General features: G+C 43.5%; 1 protein-coding gene across 1 annotated transcript in view; it reads right to left on the bottom strand.

Moving 5' to 3' along the window:
• The window catches only part of LOC147665879 (cytochrome P450 4B1-like), a gene marked incomplete at its 5' end in the record, with an annotated part of 284,942 nt that overhangs the window by 112,408 nt on the left and 156,357 nt on the right, over window positions 1–16,177 (bottom strand). Inside the window, 2 exons of the mRNA XM_086949452.1 lie at window positions 1,468–1,601; window positions 5,375–5,565. Of these exons, the coding sequence (XP_086805578.1) occupies window positions 1,468–1,601; window positions 5,375–5,565 (325 nt within the window). The remainder of the gene's footprint in view (window positions 1–1,467; window positions 1,602–5,374; window positions 5,566–16,177) is intronic.

The raw sequence follows: 16,177 nt of genomic DNA, 5'->3' as shown, positions 1-16,177 counted from the left end.
GTACATCTGGCCCCAAGTCCTGAAACAATGGAGAGTTAGCGTCCCTTCCTCCATGCACATATATATAAAGAGCTTGGTACAATCCTTTGGCTGGCTTTGTTCCATGTAAAAGATAGTAGATTGAACTTCGTTGAATAAAAAAGTGAATAAAGGGAAAACTGCTATTTTTTATTAAGGCAACCCGTCCCAGCAGTGTAAGAGGATGCAACATCCATCTAGATAACAAATATTTAACCTTAATCATAGCGGTCTATAATTCAAATACTATAACTCATTCACATCCTCAGTAAAGTATGCTCCCAAATAGCGCTTAGGAGAAGAGTACATACAGCTTCAAAACTTTGGAGGAAGCTCTTTGGCTGTGCAGTTACAAAAGATAACATTGCTTTTGGCTTTATTCACCTTCTACCATGCCAACATTTAAAAAACGGAGACAATATTGACCACTCTCGCCTGCATTATCTTCCATGGGGACGGTAGAAGCATGTTATCTTCAGTGTACACCTTCATTTTTGCCATTGAAGGTAAAGTGCTTGAATTATTATATCGTTTCAAACTGCTATTGCCAGGGATTCAATAAAAAGAGAAAAAGAACTGGCGAGAGTGAGCAGACCTGCCTTGTTCCTCACTGGACCCTAGGAGAGCCAGCCTCCGTAGAATTTTAAATTAACCTAGCTTCTATACACACTTTTAATAAAATATTTAGTCTGGGGAGAAAATCCTGTTTTCCAAGTATGACAAAATGGATCTCCCAGACCACCAGGTCGAACGCCTTTTTTGTGTCCAACAATATATTCGCCGCTGAATTCTGATGAACAGTAAATGTGTCCAATGCCTCTATTAAATAATTAATATTAGTACTCAATTGCCGCCCAGCTATAAAGTCATTTTGGTCCTAATGTATTAGATAGGGGGTCAGATTATTAATTCTGTTTACCACCAGTTTCAGTACAATTTTATAATTTGAATTTAGAAGGGTAATCTGGTGATAGAAATTTGCATCAGATGAATCCTTACCCTTTTTGAGAAAGCTACAAATCTTAAATATCCTAAAGGACAAAGGGGGTGAGCCCCCTTTAAAAATCAAATTAACAACCTCCAATGAATAAATATTTAAAACCGCTGCAAAGGTCTTATAAAATTCCACAGGGAATCCATTGGGGCTGCAGACTTTATCCCCGGGCAAGCTCTATATTGCCTCCTCGACCAATAAACAGGGACAATCCATAAACATCTATCTGTAGCTGGAAGAGAATCTAAGAAGAAATTCATTTCAGATGAATTAACATTAGGCAATGTATTATAAATATGAATAAAATGTTCAATGAAAAGAACTTGGAATAGGAATTGTGTTTGGTGGGTTTTCATGTTAACTGATCCTTTTTCTTGTATTAAGGTAGAGCCCTCCTATGAGAAAAAATGTATTACAATTCTTTCACTGGCTTTTACTTGAATTAAAATTCATACCTTCTGGCAATGTTCGTCCGTCAAAAAATGTCATTGGTTTGGATAGACTTCGCGCGATGCCAGGTACTGGTGGATAGAGGCGAAGGCACTCCTTGATGCACATAGTGGTGTAAGTCATCTTACCAAGATCATCCCTGAAATGGTTGGGATTGTGATTGTAAACATTGTAGGACAGGTTACAGAATACAAAATGTTGTTTAAAGAGTAACTGACTAGTGTATAAAGCACTGCAGTACTTACATTGCCTTGCTCAGAGATGGATCACTCTTGTACAAAATGAGGCTGCAATTGCTGTCTATCAAACTATTTTTGTAAGTTAACAAAGTCGCATACATTCATACAATTTATGTTAACCTTAAAATATGATCCGTAAAGGTTTTAGTTTATAATATTGCTACCTTCAACAGTAAAAAAAGACTCCCTACCCCCCCCCCCCCCCAATGCATATGATTCTTTAATCTAATTTCCTAGGGTTGATGGATCTTATGGGAGGGTTTATGAACCCCTGGCAAGTTTCATGGCCATGGACTGTGAATGTGCGACAAGCTTAATGGACCTCTGTTGGGCCTCTATTGAGGCTTGCGGGCCTCTTGTTGAGGATATACAGAACACAAGAAAGGACCAACATGTCCATTACGGTATCAGAGGTTTGGGGGAGCAAATCCTGCTGCAACATTTGGGTGGTTTTTCTTTTTGAATGCATTCACTGTATTGGGATGCCCCATTAGTGTGGTAGAGGAGAATACAATTATGCAGCAGGGTGGAATAAATTATGTGGAAAGCAGAGGTAAATTATTCAGCATAATAACCCACGTTTTGTGATAGTATTACTTCATTATTTTGTTTTTTACACTTCCTAACACTGTCTGGGCATAGATATCATACAGCAGTATCAGTTCGACATCCAGATACAGCAATAAGCAACTGGAAGATAACCACTTTGCAAAAGGGACTTTCACTGAGCGCCCTATCAGCCAGACTCATCAAGCTGAAATCGGCTCGCAAAGGGCCAGATTCTAAGAATCTGGCCCTTTGCGAGCGCTATTTTTGCATTTGGGATTCAGCATCCCAAATGCAAAAATCGCAATCATAGAAATCGCTAAATTGCGAAAAATCACATTTAAGGAATCTCAATTAGAGATTCCTTAAATGCTATTCATGAACCTTTTTAAAATTGCGAATTCGCAATATGGGGCCGCTATGTACCGCGAAGTGTAACTTCGTGGTAAATAGCGAAAACTTAGAAAAATGCACTTTCTAAGTTGTATGTTACACACACACATGTCCTTTGGACATGTGTGTGCGCAACACCAGTGTACATTTGCATTTCAGAGTTGCTACAGGGTGTCCTTTGGACACCCTGGCATCCTTGAAATCGCTTCCTTATTTGCGATACGCTAATTGCTAATTGCAAATAAGGAATGACTCCCCATTCATTCCTATGGGCCGTTAGGCCCATAGGAATGAATGGGAAATCCATTCCTTATTTGCGATTAGCAATTACCGAATCGCAAATAAGGAAGCAGTAGAAATCGCAAAAAATATTGCGATTTCTACATGCATCCGTTTTGCGAGTCTTTAATAGCGATTCCTTAAAAATCGCTATTAAGGACTCGCAAAACGGCACTTTGATGAATATGGGGGTTAGTGTGTCACCGAGTTTTTAGTAACTTGGCATCTTCTTGAGCTGGGGATTTTTTTGTTTGTTAAAATCTGCAGGTTATGCATAAAGATGGATAATGTGGGAAAGAGGTAAATCCATAATAAAGCATCACAGCCGCAAACCCACATAATTTCACTTACCCTGGTTAAAGATCAGTTATGGTTACAAATTAAAATTAAAAGCCACTATAATTTGCAAGGTATGGTTAGGACAAAACTCCATGCCGCGCACGACCACCATGCAAACCATATCTGTCCAACCAGAGGAGAATTACACATCACATTACCATTACCACTTTAAAAGTGACAATTATGAAGGTAGTACTATTTTTTTATTTTGGTATGTGTTGTTATTTAATTACATTTCCCTTTTAGGTGTTATTTATTGATAAAACTAGTGTGAGATCAAAAGCATTGCACAATGTATTTGGAATGTGAGTTATAGTTTGTGTGGCCATTGCGCGTGGTCCTAACTATAATTGCTGAATTTCCGGGATCTATGAGTTGTAATTCATAACCATAACTGCACTTTACCTGTAGTTAATGGACAGCGCGATTCCAAGAGAGTTAAAATGGGAAATCTTTTTGACTGCTCCCTTAAGTGTTCCACCCTTTGATCAATGTGAATGACACTCAAAATAACAAGAGGACATTAAACACAGTGACTGTCTGCTGTGTGCTGGCTGCTGTTTTTTCTGTATCAGAGAGCAAAGAATCATATGAGGAATAAAAAGGGAAAAGTCACTAGTCACTTTTTTGACACCACTCTGAACAATGCATTTCAAACCTGAGCTTCTTCATACGCCAAAGAACTTCTAATGGGTTTTGGAAATGTGGTGTAGACAAACACTTTCAAAGATGGTTGTCTGGCCAGAGAGGTCTAACCAAACACATCCCAAGATGAAATAGAGTGTTTTCCTTAGATGTGAATTCCTATTCGAATCACACACAATACATTACATTTTTGCATAAATATGTTTTTATTATATATTTATATATGTATTTATATATAGAGCAATATACTTGAGGCATTTACATGTGATGGAAGCATCACAACGCATTCCCTTTTTTCCATTGCATTCTTTATCTGCTTGCTACTATATTTGTCTGTGACTTTTACTTTTTGCAGTTGGCACTTTCACTGGATCTACTATAGCCCACCATAGATGGCTGCTCCCGATCATAGAAGACCCGCTCCAGTGTTAAAGCCCTGAGTTGAAAGCCCTAAGCCCTATATAGCAATCTTTACCCGCTTCTGCTACCTTCACTACAGCCTGAAGCTGTGCACAGTGACTGGAGTCAGGCTGCTCTTCCTCTTGCTCCTCTCTTCCGCCTCCTGTCTGCAGCAGCCAATGGATATTGTTTACGCTACTCAGTGCCCATGAAGGCCAATCTTGCAGTGACCAGGAACTTAGATTGTGACAGTTTGGCTCAGGCAAAATTTCAGAAAGCACTCAAAGAAGAAACACTTGGGCACCTGGAACCACGAGCATGGCCAATGGCACCTCACACAGCCAATAAGTCCTGCATGATCTCTAGTGATCTGTGCCTACTGGACCCATAGGCTGTCTACCTGGGCGTGTCACTCAAGCTCATGCAACAGTAGGTTTGCAGGGGCAGCCTAGAATTCTTTTGGGATGATCACTTCAAAAGTCCACCCCTCCCACTGTGACAGGCTCCTCCTCATGCCATCAAAGTGCATGAATGCCAATGTATGTGAAGCAGGTAATTTGGACTTCCCTCTTCAGGGTTCTATGGGCGTGAAGGAAATCATACTGTTATATGCACAAGATACTTGAGAGTGCCAATACCATTCAGAGATAAAGAATTGGTTAGTGACTCTACTGCCCTCACTGTGTAAAACAAATACCAATATGGCTAGCTACAGCAGCCGTTAGGAAGTTCCCGTCAATTAGCATGTCATACTGATAACTGGGCTAGCCTGATTACACAATCCTTGTGGGACTCCCTCAAATAAACTGAAGCTAGGTGGCAAATCACACAAGACTATGAGCCCACATGTCGCCCCTTTGTACATTCATTGTGCGTATACACACATAGGAGTTGCCACTTCCATTGCACTAGAAATCTTTTCTGATCACTCCAATTACAAAGAGCCAATAAGAGGAGAGAGCTGTATGCTCTCTACTGCTTGGTAGCTCACACAGTTCAAACAATCAGTGCACAACAGCTAAGGCAATAAAAAAGAGTAAAACCAATGTGCAAGAAAGATGCCTGATCTCACCATTCTATTGAGTCCTTTTTTTCCAGGATTTCCTTAATCTCTTCCCTGCATTTCCTCTGGTGTTCTGGGTTTTGACCCATGCAGTATAACATCCATGATATCCCACTGGCTGTTGTATCATGACCTTCAAACATGAATGTGTCCACTTCAGCCTGGAGATCCTTATCAGATAGTGGTTGTCCATTTTCATCCTAATAAAACAGACATATTAGAAAGCAGACCCCAAGCTAATATAGGGTTATATAGCTTCATTGTGCTACCAGTCCTTTGGACGATCAAGTCAAATTGAGACATTTAGGGGTCAATTTGGATAGGGGACAGACAAAGTCCGTCCGCCATCCTGTCGGAGGATGGGACCGTCTGTCCCGTGCCTCGAATTAGGATGCACCCAGTGGCGGGTGCATCCCGCATTTTTTACATTGCGGCGGGCGGTGCTGAAAGCACCGCCCACCGCAATGCAAAAAATGCATGTTGTGCGTTTCAAAGCACAACATGACAGACACCGCGCGGTGCCTGCCATGTTGTATTTTGAAACATAGGGGGGTACCATAGGTACCCCCCCCATGTGCACCCTTCACCCTGGGGTCCGCAACGGGCCCCTAAAGAAAGGACCGTATGCCTTTTTGTGGCGGCATTACCGCCACGGAAAGGCATTCCCCTCAGCCCATGCTAATATGGCTTGCGGTGTCTGATAGACACCGCCACCATATTAGACCCCCCCGCCATTGTAATATGGCGGGGGAAATAGGTGGCGGACGGGCAAGGATGGCGGACGGATCGCCACCGCCTGCATGGCAGTGGCGATCCGTCCGCCATCCTAATTGACCCCTTAATTTGTTAAGAGCTAAAGAAAACAAAGTGTTTGATTAGAATACAGCATACATAAGTACATATGGTAAATCGCGATTACGGTATTTTCGTGCTGGAATAAACTTCTGTCAATTTGCTCTAGAAGATTTAGAGAAATTGCTCGAGTATATTGTCAAGTTATATTGACAACTGCTCCAATATAGCTGTAGAAGAAGAAGTTGACTTCAAAATTCTCCCTTATACTCAATTCGTAAGTTTGTTTGAAACCGGTCTGCTCCATCAGTAGGGACACTTCAATTGTTGTTATAATGTTTGTGGTATCTCTGTCAGTCACTTAATAAGTTGATTATATCCATTAGAACATCTAAGTGAATGTAGCTCTGAATTTGTATTCTTGTTTCCTGCCTGATTTGGGTTTGAAAACGGCATTTCTATAAATATATAAAAGAATGCATGCTATAAAAAAACACATTTAGCAATACTGCCACCCTAACCTATAGAGGAAAATATACAGGAGTTTTATGAAATGTGGCTTAGTTGTGCCTTTAATTTGACAATTCGCCCCTGAGAGAGAGTGGAGAGTCCACTTTTTAGTGGCAAATGAATTTCAGTGATAGTGGCATAGTGTATAAGGGAGAAGTCTCTATTATTTGTAATGTGAAAGGAATCAAAGAAACCTTTTCAAACAGGACATGCTGTCATAAGTGATAGAGAAAGAAAATAAGTTACTTAACTGTAACTGCAGATCCCCAGAATTGGTAAGATCCATTTTCAGATCCCGTAATCGTCGCCAGTCTAAAGTTCTTAATAATTAGCGACACGCAGGTAAAGATCAGCATAGAGGTTTATTTCTCAACACCTCAGCCATCGGTAGCAAGTCAGCAACTGGCATAAAGAGATTTCCACACTTTTCTCCCTTTGTCCCATGTGGGAACATCCTACAGTTGTCTGATAGGGAGATGCTGCTAATCAGTTCACAGATATTTCAACACATCCCTGTTCCTCTGCCAGGAGAAATCTGATACTTCCAGGATGGGTCTAGATCTTCAGGGGGATTCGATCTGGTGGCTTGGCTGGTTAGTGAATAAATCTCCCAGTGATACATCTCAAAGCTGGAATCCCATTAAGGGTGGCTGAAGGAACTATGAGTACTTTATTGAACTCATATAGAGTAAACCACACTCTTAATAAATATGTGTGCATCTGAGACACAATAATTGATTATAAAGCACAAGTCACTGTATTTTCCATCTAATGTCAATAACATGTTACTTTTTAGGAACACTTTCACCAGAGTGCAAACCATTTAAAACACTACAGATGTACACTTCGCCCACAAACAAAAGGGGGCGTTTCTTTTTGGATTCCCAGTTAAATTATAAGGTTATAGAACACCACAGTCATTGTAGTCTGGATGCCATCTGTGACAGAGCAACCTGGGCACAGATGTCAGGCTGAGCCAGTCAGATGTCTAACTCTGTGCAAGCCCAATACAAACATTTTCACTTTCCACTATTTATGATAATTACAAGAACAGGGAATTTTTATCTTTTATCACCACTGAAGGTTACAGCTTACATCTATTTTAACACACCACTAAGGGGGCCATTACGATTGCGGTTTTCCCGCATCCTCCGGGCCGGCGGAAGCCACCGCCGGCCCGGAGGATGCGGGAAAACCGCAGCGGACCCACCAAAGACCCACCGCCACATTAGGATGGCTGGTGGGTCCTGGTTTCCGTCTGCAGCTTTTCCGCCGCGGTTGGCTAACAACCAGGGCGGAAAAGCTCTAACATGGCTGGCGGTGTCTATCAGACACCGCCAGCAATATTAGGATGGGCTTTAATAAATGTTTTTCCGCGGCGGGTTTTCCGCCGTGGAAAAGCATGTGTAACTTCACTGCGGGCCCCCTGGGTGAAGGGGGGTGGGGGTGCACATGGGGGTACCTATGGTACCCCCCTGCATTTGTATGCAGAAATCGGCAGGCACCGCACGGTGCCTGCCGCTATCTGCATACAAATGCAATGTATTCATTTTTACCATTGCGGCGGGTGCAGATTGAAGCCGCACCCACCGCAATAGTAAAAATAGAGGATGTGACCGCCAGGGTGGTGGTCACATCCTAATTGGACAGGAGGGAACTCCGCAGGCCATGCGGATGTTCCCTCCTCCTCTATGGTTGCGGACGGACTCAAGTCCGTCCACTATCATAATGAGCCCCTTAGTGTGTGAGACTCCACTAAGTAGTTCACACCACCAAGGAGGTCCAAAAGACACATATCCCCAAGAAAAAGAATTTGGTGTTGTTCACAGGTGAGAACCCGCTTAACAGTAGTAGTCAAGTGCCATAAACAACAAGCATTTGCAATGCAATAGGTCTCGCATTAGGAAAGTTTGAGCTATTGGTATTGTAAATGACAAATATTTTATTTATGTGTTGGTTTTGAAAAAACAGAAATTAATAACTTTGTCATTTACAATGCCAATAGTTTTAACTATCGCAAAAGTGACACCTATAGCATTTGTAATGCAATAGGTGTTGTATTTACGTGACTTAGATGTATTGATATTATAAATAACTGTTTAAAAAAAAATTATACTTAAATAAAGTTATTGTAATTTATAATGGCAATAGCTTTAACTTTTGTAAATAACTTTTGTGAAGATTATGTTCAGTGTATTTTATTGTGACGAAAATCCAAGAACAGAAGTGAAATATATTAACATCTTTTTGTGACATTTGTAATAAAGCTTGAAACATTAAGAGAACATATTTGAACCAGTTGTTGTTGAATGGTTGCACAGATCGATGCTGTGGTGGCACTGAGTGATGTGGTGGCGACGAGTGATGCTGTGGCGTTCAGTGATGCTGTGGTAGCGCATAGTGATGGTGTGGTGCCCCTGAGTGATGTTGTGGTGCCCTTGACTGATGTTGTGGTGCCCTGAGTGATTTTGTGTTGGTGCTGAGTGATGCTGTGAGGATGCGATAGATAGATAGAGTGAGTGCGATCGAAAGATAGATAGATAGATAGATAGATAGATAGATAGATAGATAGATAGATAGATAGATAGATAGATAGATAGATAGATAGATAGATAGATAGATAGATAGATAGATAGATAGAGGGAGGGCGATAGATAGAGGGAGGGCGATAGATAGATAGAGGACGATAGAGTGAGGGCGATAGATGGTTAGATAGAGTGAAGGCGATAGATAGAGTGAGTGCGATCGATTGATAGAGTGATGTTGATAGATCGAGTGAGTGCGATAAACAGATAGTGAGGGCGATAGATAGATGGACAGAGAGTGAGGGCGATAGATAGATAGTGTGAAGGCGATAGAGCGAGGGCGATAAGATAGATAGAGTGAGGGCGATAGATAGAGTAAGGGCGATAGATAGAGTGAGGGCGACAGATAGATAGAGTGAGGGCGATAGATAGATAGAGTGAGTGCGATCGATTGATAGATAGAGTAATGTTGATAGATCGAGTGAGTGCAATAGATAAACAGATAGTGAGGGCGACAGATAGATGGATATATAGAGTGAGGGCGATAGGTAGAGTGAGGGCGATAAAGCGAGGGTGATAAGATAGATAGAGTGAGGGCGATAGATAGAGCGAGGGCGATAGATAGATAGTGTGAGGGCGTCAGACAGATAGAGTGAGGGCGATACATAGAGTGAGGGCGATAGAGTGAGGTTGATAGATAGAGTGAGGGCGATAGATAGATAGATAGATTGAGGGCAATAGATAGATAGACTGAGGGCGATAGAGTGAGGGTGATAGATATATAGATAGATGGTTGTGTGTGTGGGGGGGGTTGTTTGTGTGTGGGGGGTTGTGTGTGTGTGAGGGGGGTTGTGTGTGTGTGTGAGGGTTGTGTGTGTGTGGGAGGGTTGTGTGTGTGGGGGGGCGTTGTGTGTGTGGGGGGGTTGTGTGTGGGGGGGTTGTGTGTGGGGGGTGTGGGGGGTTGGGGGTGTGTGTGGGGGGTGTGTGTGTGTGGGGTGTGTGGGGTTGTGTGTGTGGGGGGTTGTGTGTGTGTGGGGGGGTTGTGTGTGTGTGGGGTTGTGTGTGTGTGGGGTTGTGTGTGTGTGGGGTTGTGTGTGTGTGAGTGTGTGTAGCTGTCTGTGTGTGTGGGGGTTGTGTATGTGTGGTGTGGTGTGTGTGTGGTGTGGTGTGTGTGTGGTGTGGTGTGTGTGTGGTGTGTGGTGTGTGTGTGTGGTGTGTGTGTGTGGTATGTGTGTGGGACGTGTGTGTGGGGTCTGTGTGTGGGGTATGTGTGTGGGGTCTATGTGTGGGGTCTGTGTGTGGGGTCTATGTGTGGGGTCTGTGTGTGGGGTCTGTGTGTGGGGGTTGTGTGTGGGGGGTTGTGTTTGGGGGGTTGTGTTTGGGGGGTTGTGTAGGGGGGTTGTGTGGGGGTTGTGTGTGGGGGGTTGTATGTGTGTGTGGGGATGTGTTTGGGGGTTGTATGTGGGGGAGGATGATCAACAGATGAGAGAGAAAGGAGAGAGTGAGAGAGGGGGAGGGGAGAGAGAGAGAGAGACAGAGAGAGAGAAAAAGCCTGAATCAGCCCCGTTGTGTTGCAACTCCTTGTAAATCAAAGCACTCTCCCCGGCTGATTAATGAATAAAGTGTATTATTTGTTTCATGGTAAATGTTTATCACGTGAAATTCACACCACCAAACCAGAACCCTGAGGCAGCGTAAGCATGGTCCAATATTTTAAAACCCTGAATATCTACAAGATCCTTCTTCGCTATCCATAGCCATGGCTTGTCTTTGATCAGCTGGACTCCAATGGATGAACAGCCCAGAACTCTACAGAAAGAACACCCGCACTTTGACGCCTCTATGAGTACCAAACCAGTGGCAGAAATATGCTTACCTAAATATGCCTAAAAACAAACAAATATAATATATGCCTGAAAAAATGCACCACTTCCTTATCCAGGACAATGGTTATTCCCTCCTGCTGGTTTAACAACGCAAGAACTTCTAGAACCTTGTTATTGGGTTACTTTTTTTTATTCACAGCAAATGATAACATAACCATATTCCTGCAGTACACGCAAGATCAGCTGCAGGCGTTACATTCAAACCCACACAAAAACTAGAAGGGACTGATTTCCAACTCAGACAAACCTGGCAGCTGGACTGGACAGGGCCCAGCCCTCCTCGGCGAGGTCCATCAGCAGAGGTCAAGGGAGAGAGGCCATCAGAGTGAATGAGCAGGACTAAGAGGGTACCATATGATTAGAAATGGGGAGCTGTGTGAGGAGCCCTGGGGGCACCTGAGGGAAGGGAGGGACTGACAGGGGTAGACGTATGTAGGTGAAATGAGTGAACATGAGCACCCTGGGGCCTGGCCAACAAAAAGAGGGGAGCCGGGCAAGAGCCATGAAAGGGCACAGAGAGGCCCATCGATGTGAAGCCTGTCTCATAGCACTCAAGCGCTATGCACCTCCCCTTGCGAGAGAGTCTGGAGAGACGGAGCACTGAGGCAGGAAGGACACGTACCTGGCTTTTCAAGCCTCACCACAGACTAACTCTTCTTCCTCTGCCGAGCCTGTGCCACCGGCCTGAACATTGTCCCCCTTCCGAGGAGGCCACAGGATAGCGCTTGAATTACACACACACACACAAAGGGGCGCTCAAGGAGCTTTATGCTTTGAGGATGCTGGCTCGCGCGTGCATTAGTGCTAATTTTTATTAATAATATACGTAGCCAAGGACATTAGAAAGACAGAGCCCTTGTGTATTAGTAGACATCAAGCAATATTATAACACACAAAACGCGAAAGCGCACTAAAGCCCATTTCTTATCACTGCATTTATTGTCTTTGTTTCATTATTTAAGTATGTATTTTATTGGCAGCATCGTCATTGTGGTAGAGCAATTTTTTTAATAAAGAGCACACGTTCATGTAGCAGAAAACTATTTTGGTAGTTAAAATATATTCCAAAATTAAACAAATGCAAGGAAAAAGTTCGATTTTAGAACGACCTTATATTCTAAAAAATGAAGCAGGTAGTTCTACAGTGTTTATATATTTTTTATCTAACCCAACCGAAAAAGATGCCAACCTGCACAGGAGCGTTTGACTTTCTCTGGGAGCATATCATACCCTGTCCGTGCATGCTTGAGTATGGCGCTCAGGGTCTTGCACCCACATTAGTGGGTGCAAGTAGTGCAAAACGCGTCTGTGATTGTTGAACATATTTGAGATGTGTCTGTTTTTCAACTGACTACGTTGTTAGATTTTAACACAATTTCCAGGTTTTGCTCGGAATCAATGTAGCTAAAATAATGTTTTTCATTTTCAAAAAATGCATTCTCACGGTTTCGGCGTGTTTAGTTGAAGTGAAATCCCGGACCGTCGCTTAGTGGTTAGAAGAGGTCTACTCCTTCAAGCGCGCTGTAAAAGACAAATCACTTGCTCTATAGCTCCTATAATGGACAAGAACAAACAAGCTCTAGGCATTGCTGTGGGGAGGGGGAGGAGAAATGCGAGACACGGCCTGGCGGCCGTGAAAAGTGTGAAGCAGGGGGTGGGGGGGCGGATGCCTTTGAAGTGAAGCTCTCGGCATTGCTGTGGCGGGTCTGATGCAATGATGCGAGGCAAGCGGCTCGGAGACCAAATGGAAAGCGCGTGCACAGGCACATGCACTGGGCACAATCCGCCTGGTTTAGCTTTCCTGGTTACAACTCCATAATCTCGACATCTATCACTTACGTGATAGAATAGTCGAGACCTAAAAACGGTCACAACTGCAGTTTCTTTTTAGCTGCTCCAGCTGAAGTGTCTCCAGTGATGGAAAGTACAGGGTTTCAAAGTTGTCATCTCACAAGCTTTTCACTGGATAATTTGAGCAATATTGAAAAAAGCACCCTCTCTTGTATAGGTAGAAAGAATAACAGTGCCAATTGACAGATGCAGATCGTTATAAAAAATGTGGAATACTAAAGAACAAGAATAATTTCAAATTATCAAATTTAAAATATACTTTGAGAAACACCTTGAAAGCATTTATTGCAAAACAGAAAATAGCTACCAAACAGAAAAAACACCAACAGTTCTTTGGGGTTCAAATAGCCGAGTCACCATATGGTTAATTGACTATATATACTTGGAGAAATACATTCTGTTGACCAATCAATTGCAGTGTACTTTATCACAAAATAAGGACAGTGTTAAGAAACTGGACACATTAACAGGATTGGTTGTAACAGACACTGTCTGGCATCTAAGGTAACCTTACTTTGTCCAGAAAAAACACAGCATTGCGCTGAAACCCACTCACTGCGGGCCCCCTGGGTGAAGGGGGGTGGGGGTGCACATGGGGGGTACCTATGGTACCCCCCTGCATTTGTATGCAGAAATCGGCAGGCACCGCACGGTGCCTGCCGCTATCTGCATACAAATGCAATGTATTCATTTTTACCATTGCGGCGGGTGCAGATTGAAGCCGCACCCACCGCAATAGTAAAAATAGAGGATGTGACCGCCAGGGTGGGGGTCACATCCTAATTGGACAGGAGGGAACTCCGCAGGCCATGCGGATGTTCCCTCCTCCTCTATGGTTGCGGACGGACTCAAGTCCGTCCACTATCATAATGAGCCCCTTAGTGTGTGAGACTCCACTAAGTAGTTCACACCACCAAGGAGGTCCAAAAGACACATATCCCCAAGAAAAAGAATTTGGTGTTGTTCACAGGTGAGAACCCGCTTAACAGTAGTAGTCAAGTGCCATAAACAACAAGCATTTGCAATGCAATAGGTCTCGCATTAGGAAAGTTTGAGCTATTGGTATTGTAAATGACAAATATTTTATTTATGTGTTGGTTTTGAAAAAAGAGAAATTAATACCTTTGTCATTTACAATGCCAATAGTTTTAACTATCGCAAAAGTGACACCTATTGCATTTGTAATGCAATAGGTGTTGTATTTACGTGACTTAGATGTATTGATATTATAAATAACTGTTTAAAAAAAAATTATACTTAAATAAAGTTATTGTAATTTATAATGGCAATAGCTTTAACTTTTGTAAATAACTTTTGTGAAGATTATGTTCAGTGTATTTTATTGTGACGAAAATCCAAGAACAGAAGTGAAATATTAACATCTTTTTGTGACATTTGTAATAAAGCTTGAAACATTAAGAGAACATATTTGAACCAGTTGTTGTTGAATGGTTGCACAGATCGATGCTGTGGTGGCACTGAGTGATGTGGTGGCGACGAGTGATGCTGTGGCGTTCAGTGATGCTGTGGTAGCGCATAGTGATGGTGTGGTGCCCCTGAGTGATGTTGTGGTGCCCTTGACTGATGTTGTGGTGCCCTGAGTGATTTTGTGTTGGTGCTGAGTGATGCTGTGAGGATGCGATAGATAGATAGAGTGAGTGCGATCGAAAGATAGATAGATAGATAGATAGATAGATAGATAGATAGATAGATAGATAGATAGATAGATAGATAGATAGATAGATAGATAGATAGATAGATAGATAGATAGATAGATAGATAGATAGATAGATAGATAGATAGAGGGAGGGCGATAGATAGATAGTGGACGATAGAGTGAGGGCGATAGATGGTTAGATAGAGTGAAGGCGATAGATAGAGTGAGTGCGATCGATTGATAGAGTGATGTTGATAGATCGAGTGAGTGCGATAAACAGATAGTGAGGGCGATAGATAGATGGACAGAGAGTGAGGGCGATAGATAGATAGTGTGAAGGCGATAGAGCGAGGGCGATAAGATAGATAGAGTGAGGGCGATAGATAGAGTAAGGGCAATAGATAGAGTGAGGGCGACAGATAGATAGAGTGAGGGCGATAGATAGATAGAGTGAGTGCGATCGATTGATAGATAGAGTAATGTTGATAGATCGAGTGAGTGCAATAGATAAACAGATAGTGAGGGCGACAGATAGATGGATATATAGAGTGAGGGCGATAGGTAGAGTGAGGGCGATAAAGCGAGGGTGATAAGATAGATAGAGTGAGGGCGATAGATAGAGCGAGGGCGATAGATAGATAGTGTGAGGGCGTCAGACAGATAGAGTGAGGGCGATACATAGAGTGAGGGCGATAGAGTGAGGTTGATAGATAGAGTGAGGGCGATAGATAGATAGATAGATTGAGGGCAATAGATAGATAGACTGAGGGCGATAGAGTGAGGGCGATAGATATATAGATAGATGGTTGTGTGTGTGGGGGGGGTTGTTTGTGTGTGGGGGGTTGTGTGTGTGTGAGGGGGGTTGTGTGTGTGTGTGAGGGTTGTGTGTGTGTGGGAGGGTTGTGTGTGTGGGGGGGCGTTGTGTGTGTGGGGGGGTTGTGTGTGGGGGGGGTTGTGTGTGGGGGGTGTGGGGGGTTGGGGGTGTGTGTGGGGGGTGTGTGTGTGTGGGGTGTGTGGGGTTGTGTGTGTGGGGGGTTGTGTGTGTGTGGGGGGGTTGTGTGTGTGTGGGGTTGTGTGTGTGTGGGGTTGTGTGTGTGTGGGGTTGTGTGTGTGTGAGTGTGTGTAGCTGTCTGTGTGTGTGTGGGGGTTGTGTATGTGTGGTGTGGTGTGTGTGTGGTGTGGTGTGTGTGTGGTGTGGTGTGTGTGTGGTGTGTGGTGTGTGTGTGTGGTGTGTGTGTGTGGTATGTGTGTGGGACGTGTGTGTGGGGTCTGTGTGTGGGGTATGTGTGTGGGGTCTATGTGTGGGGTCTGTGTGTGGGGTCTATGTGTGGGGTCTGTGTGTGGGGTCTGTGTGTGGGGGTTGTGTGTGGGGGGTTGTGTTTGGGGGGTTGTGTTTGGGGGGTTGTGTAGGGGGGTTGTGTGGGGGTTGTGTGTGGGGGGTTGTATGTGTGTGTGGGGATGTGTTTGGGGGTTGTATGTGGGGGAGGATGATCAACAGATGAGAGAGAAACGAGAGAGTGAGAGAGGGGGAGGGGAGAGAGAGAGAGAGAGACAGAGAGAGAGAAAAAGCCTGAATCAGCCCCGTTGTGTT

Source organism: Lissotriton vulgaris, unplaced genomic scaffold (assembly GCF_964263255.1).
Source record: "Lissotriton vulgaris unplaced genomic scaffold, aLisVul1.2 SCAFFOLD_1979, whole genome shotgun sequence".
In the NCBI taxonomy this organism is placed as follows: Eukaryota; Metazoa; Chordata; class Amphibia; order Caudata; family Salamandridae; genus Lissotriton; species Lissotriton vulgaris.
Note: the sequence above shows the minus strand (reverse complement) of the source record. Positions and strands in the feature narration are given on the sequence as shown.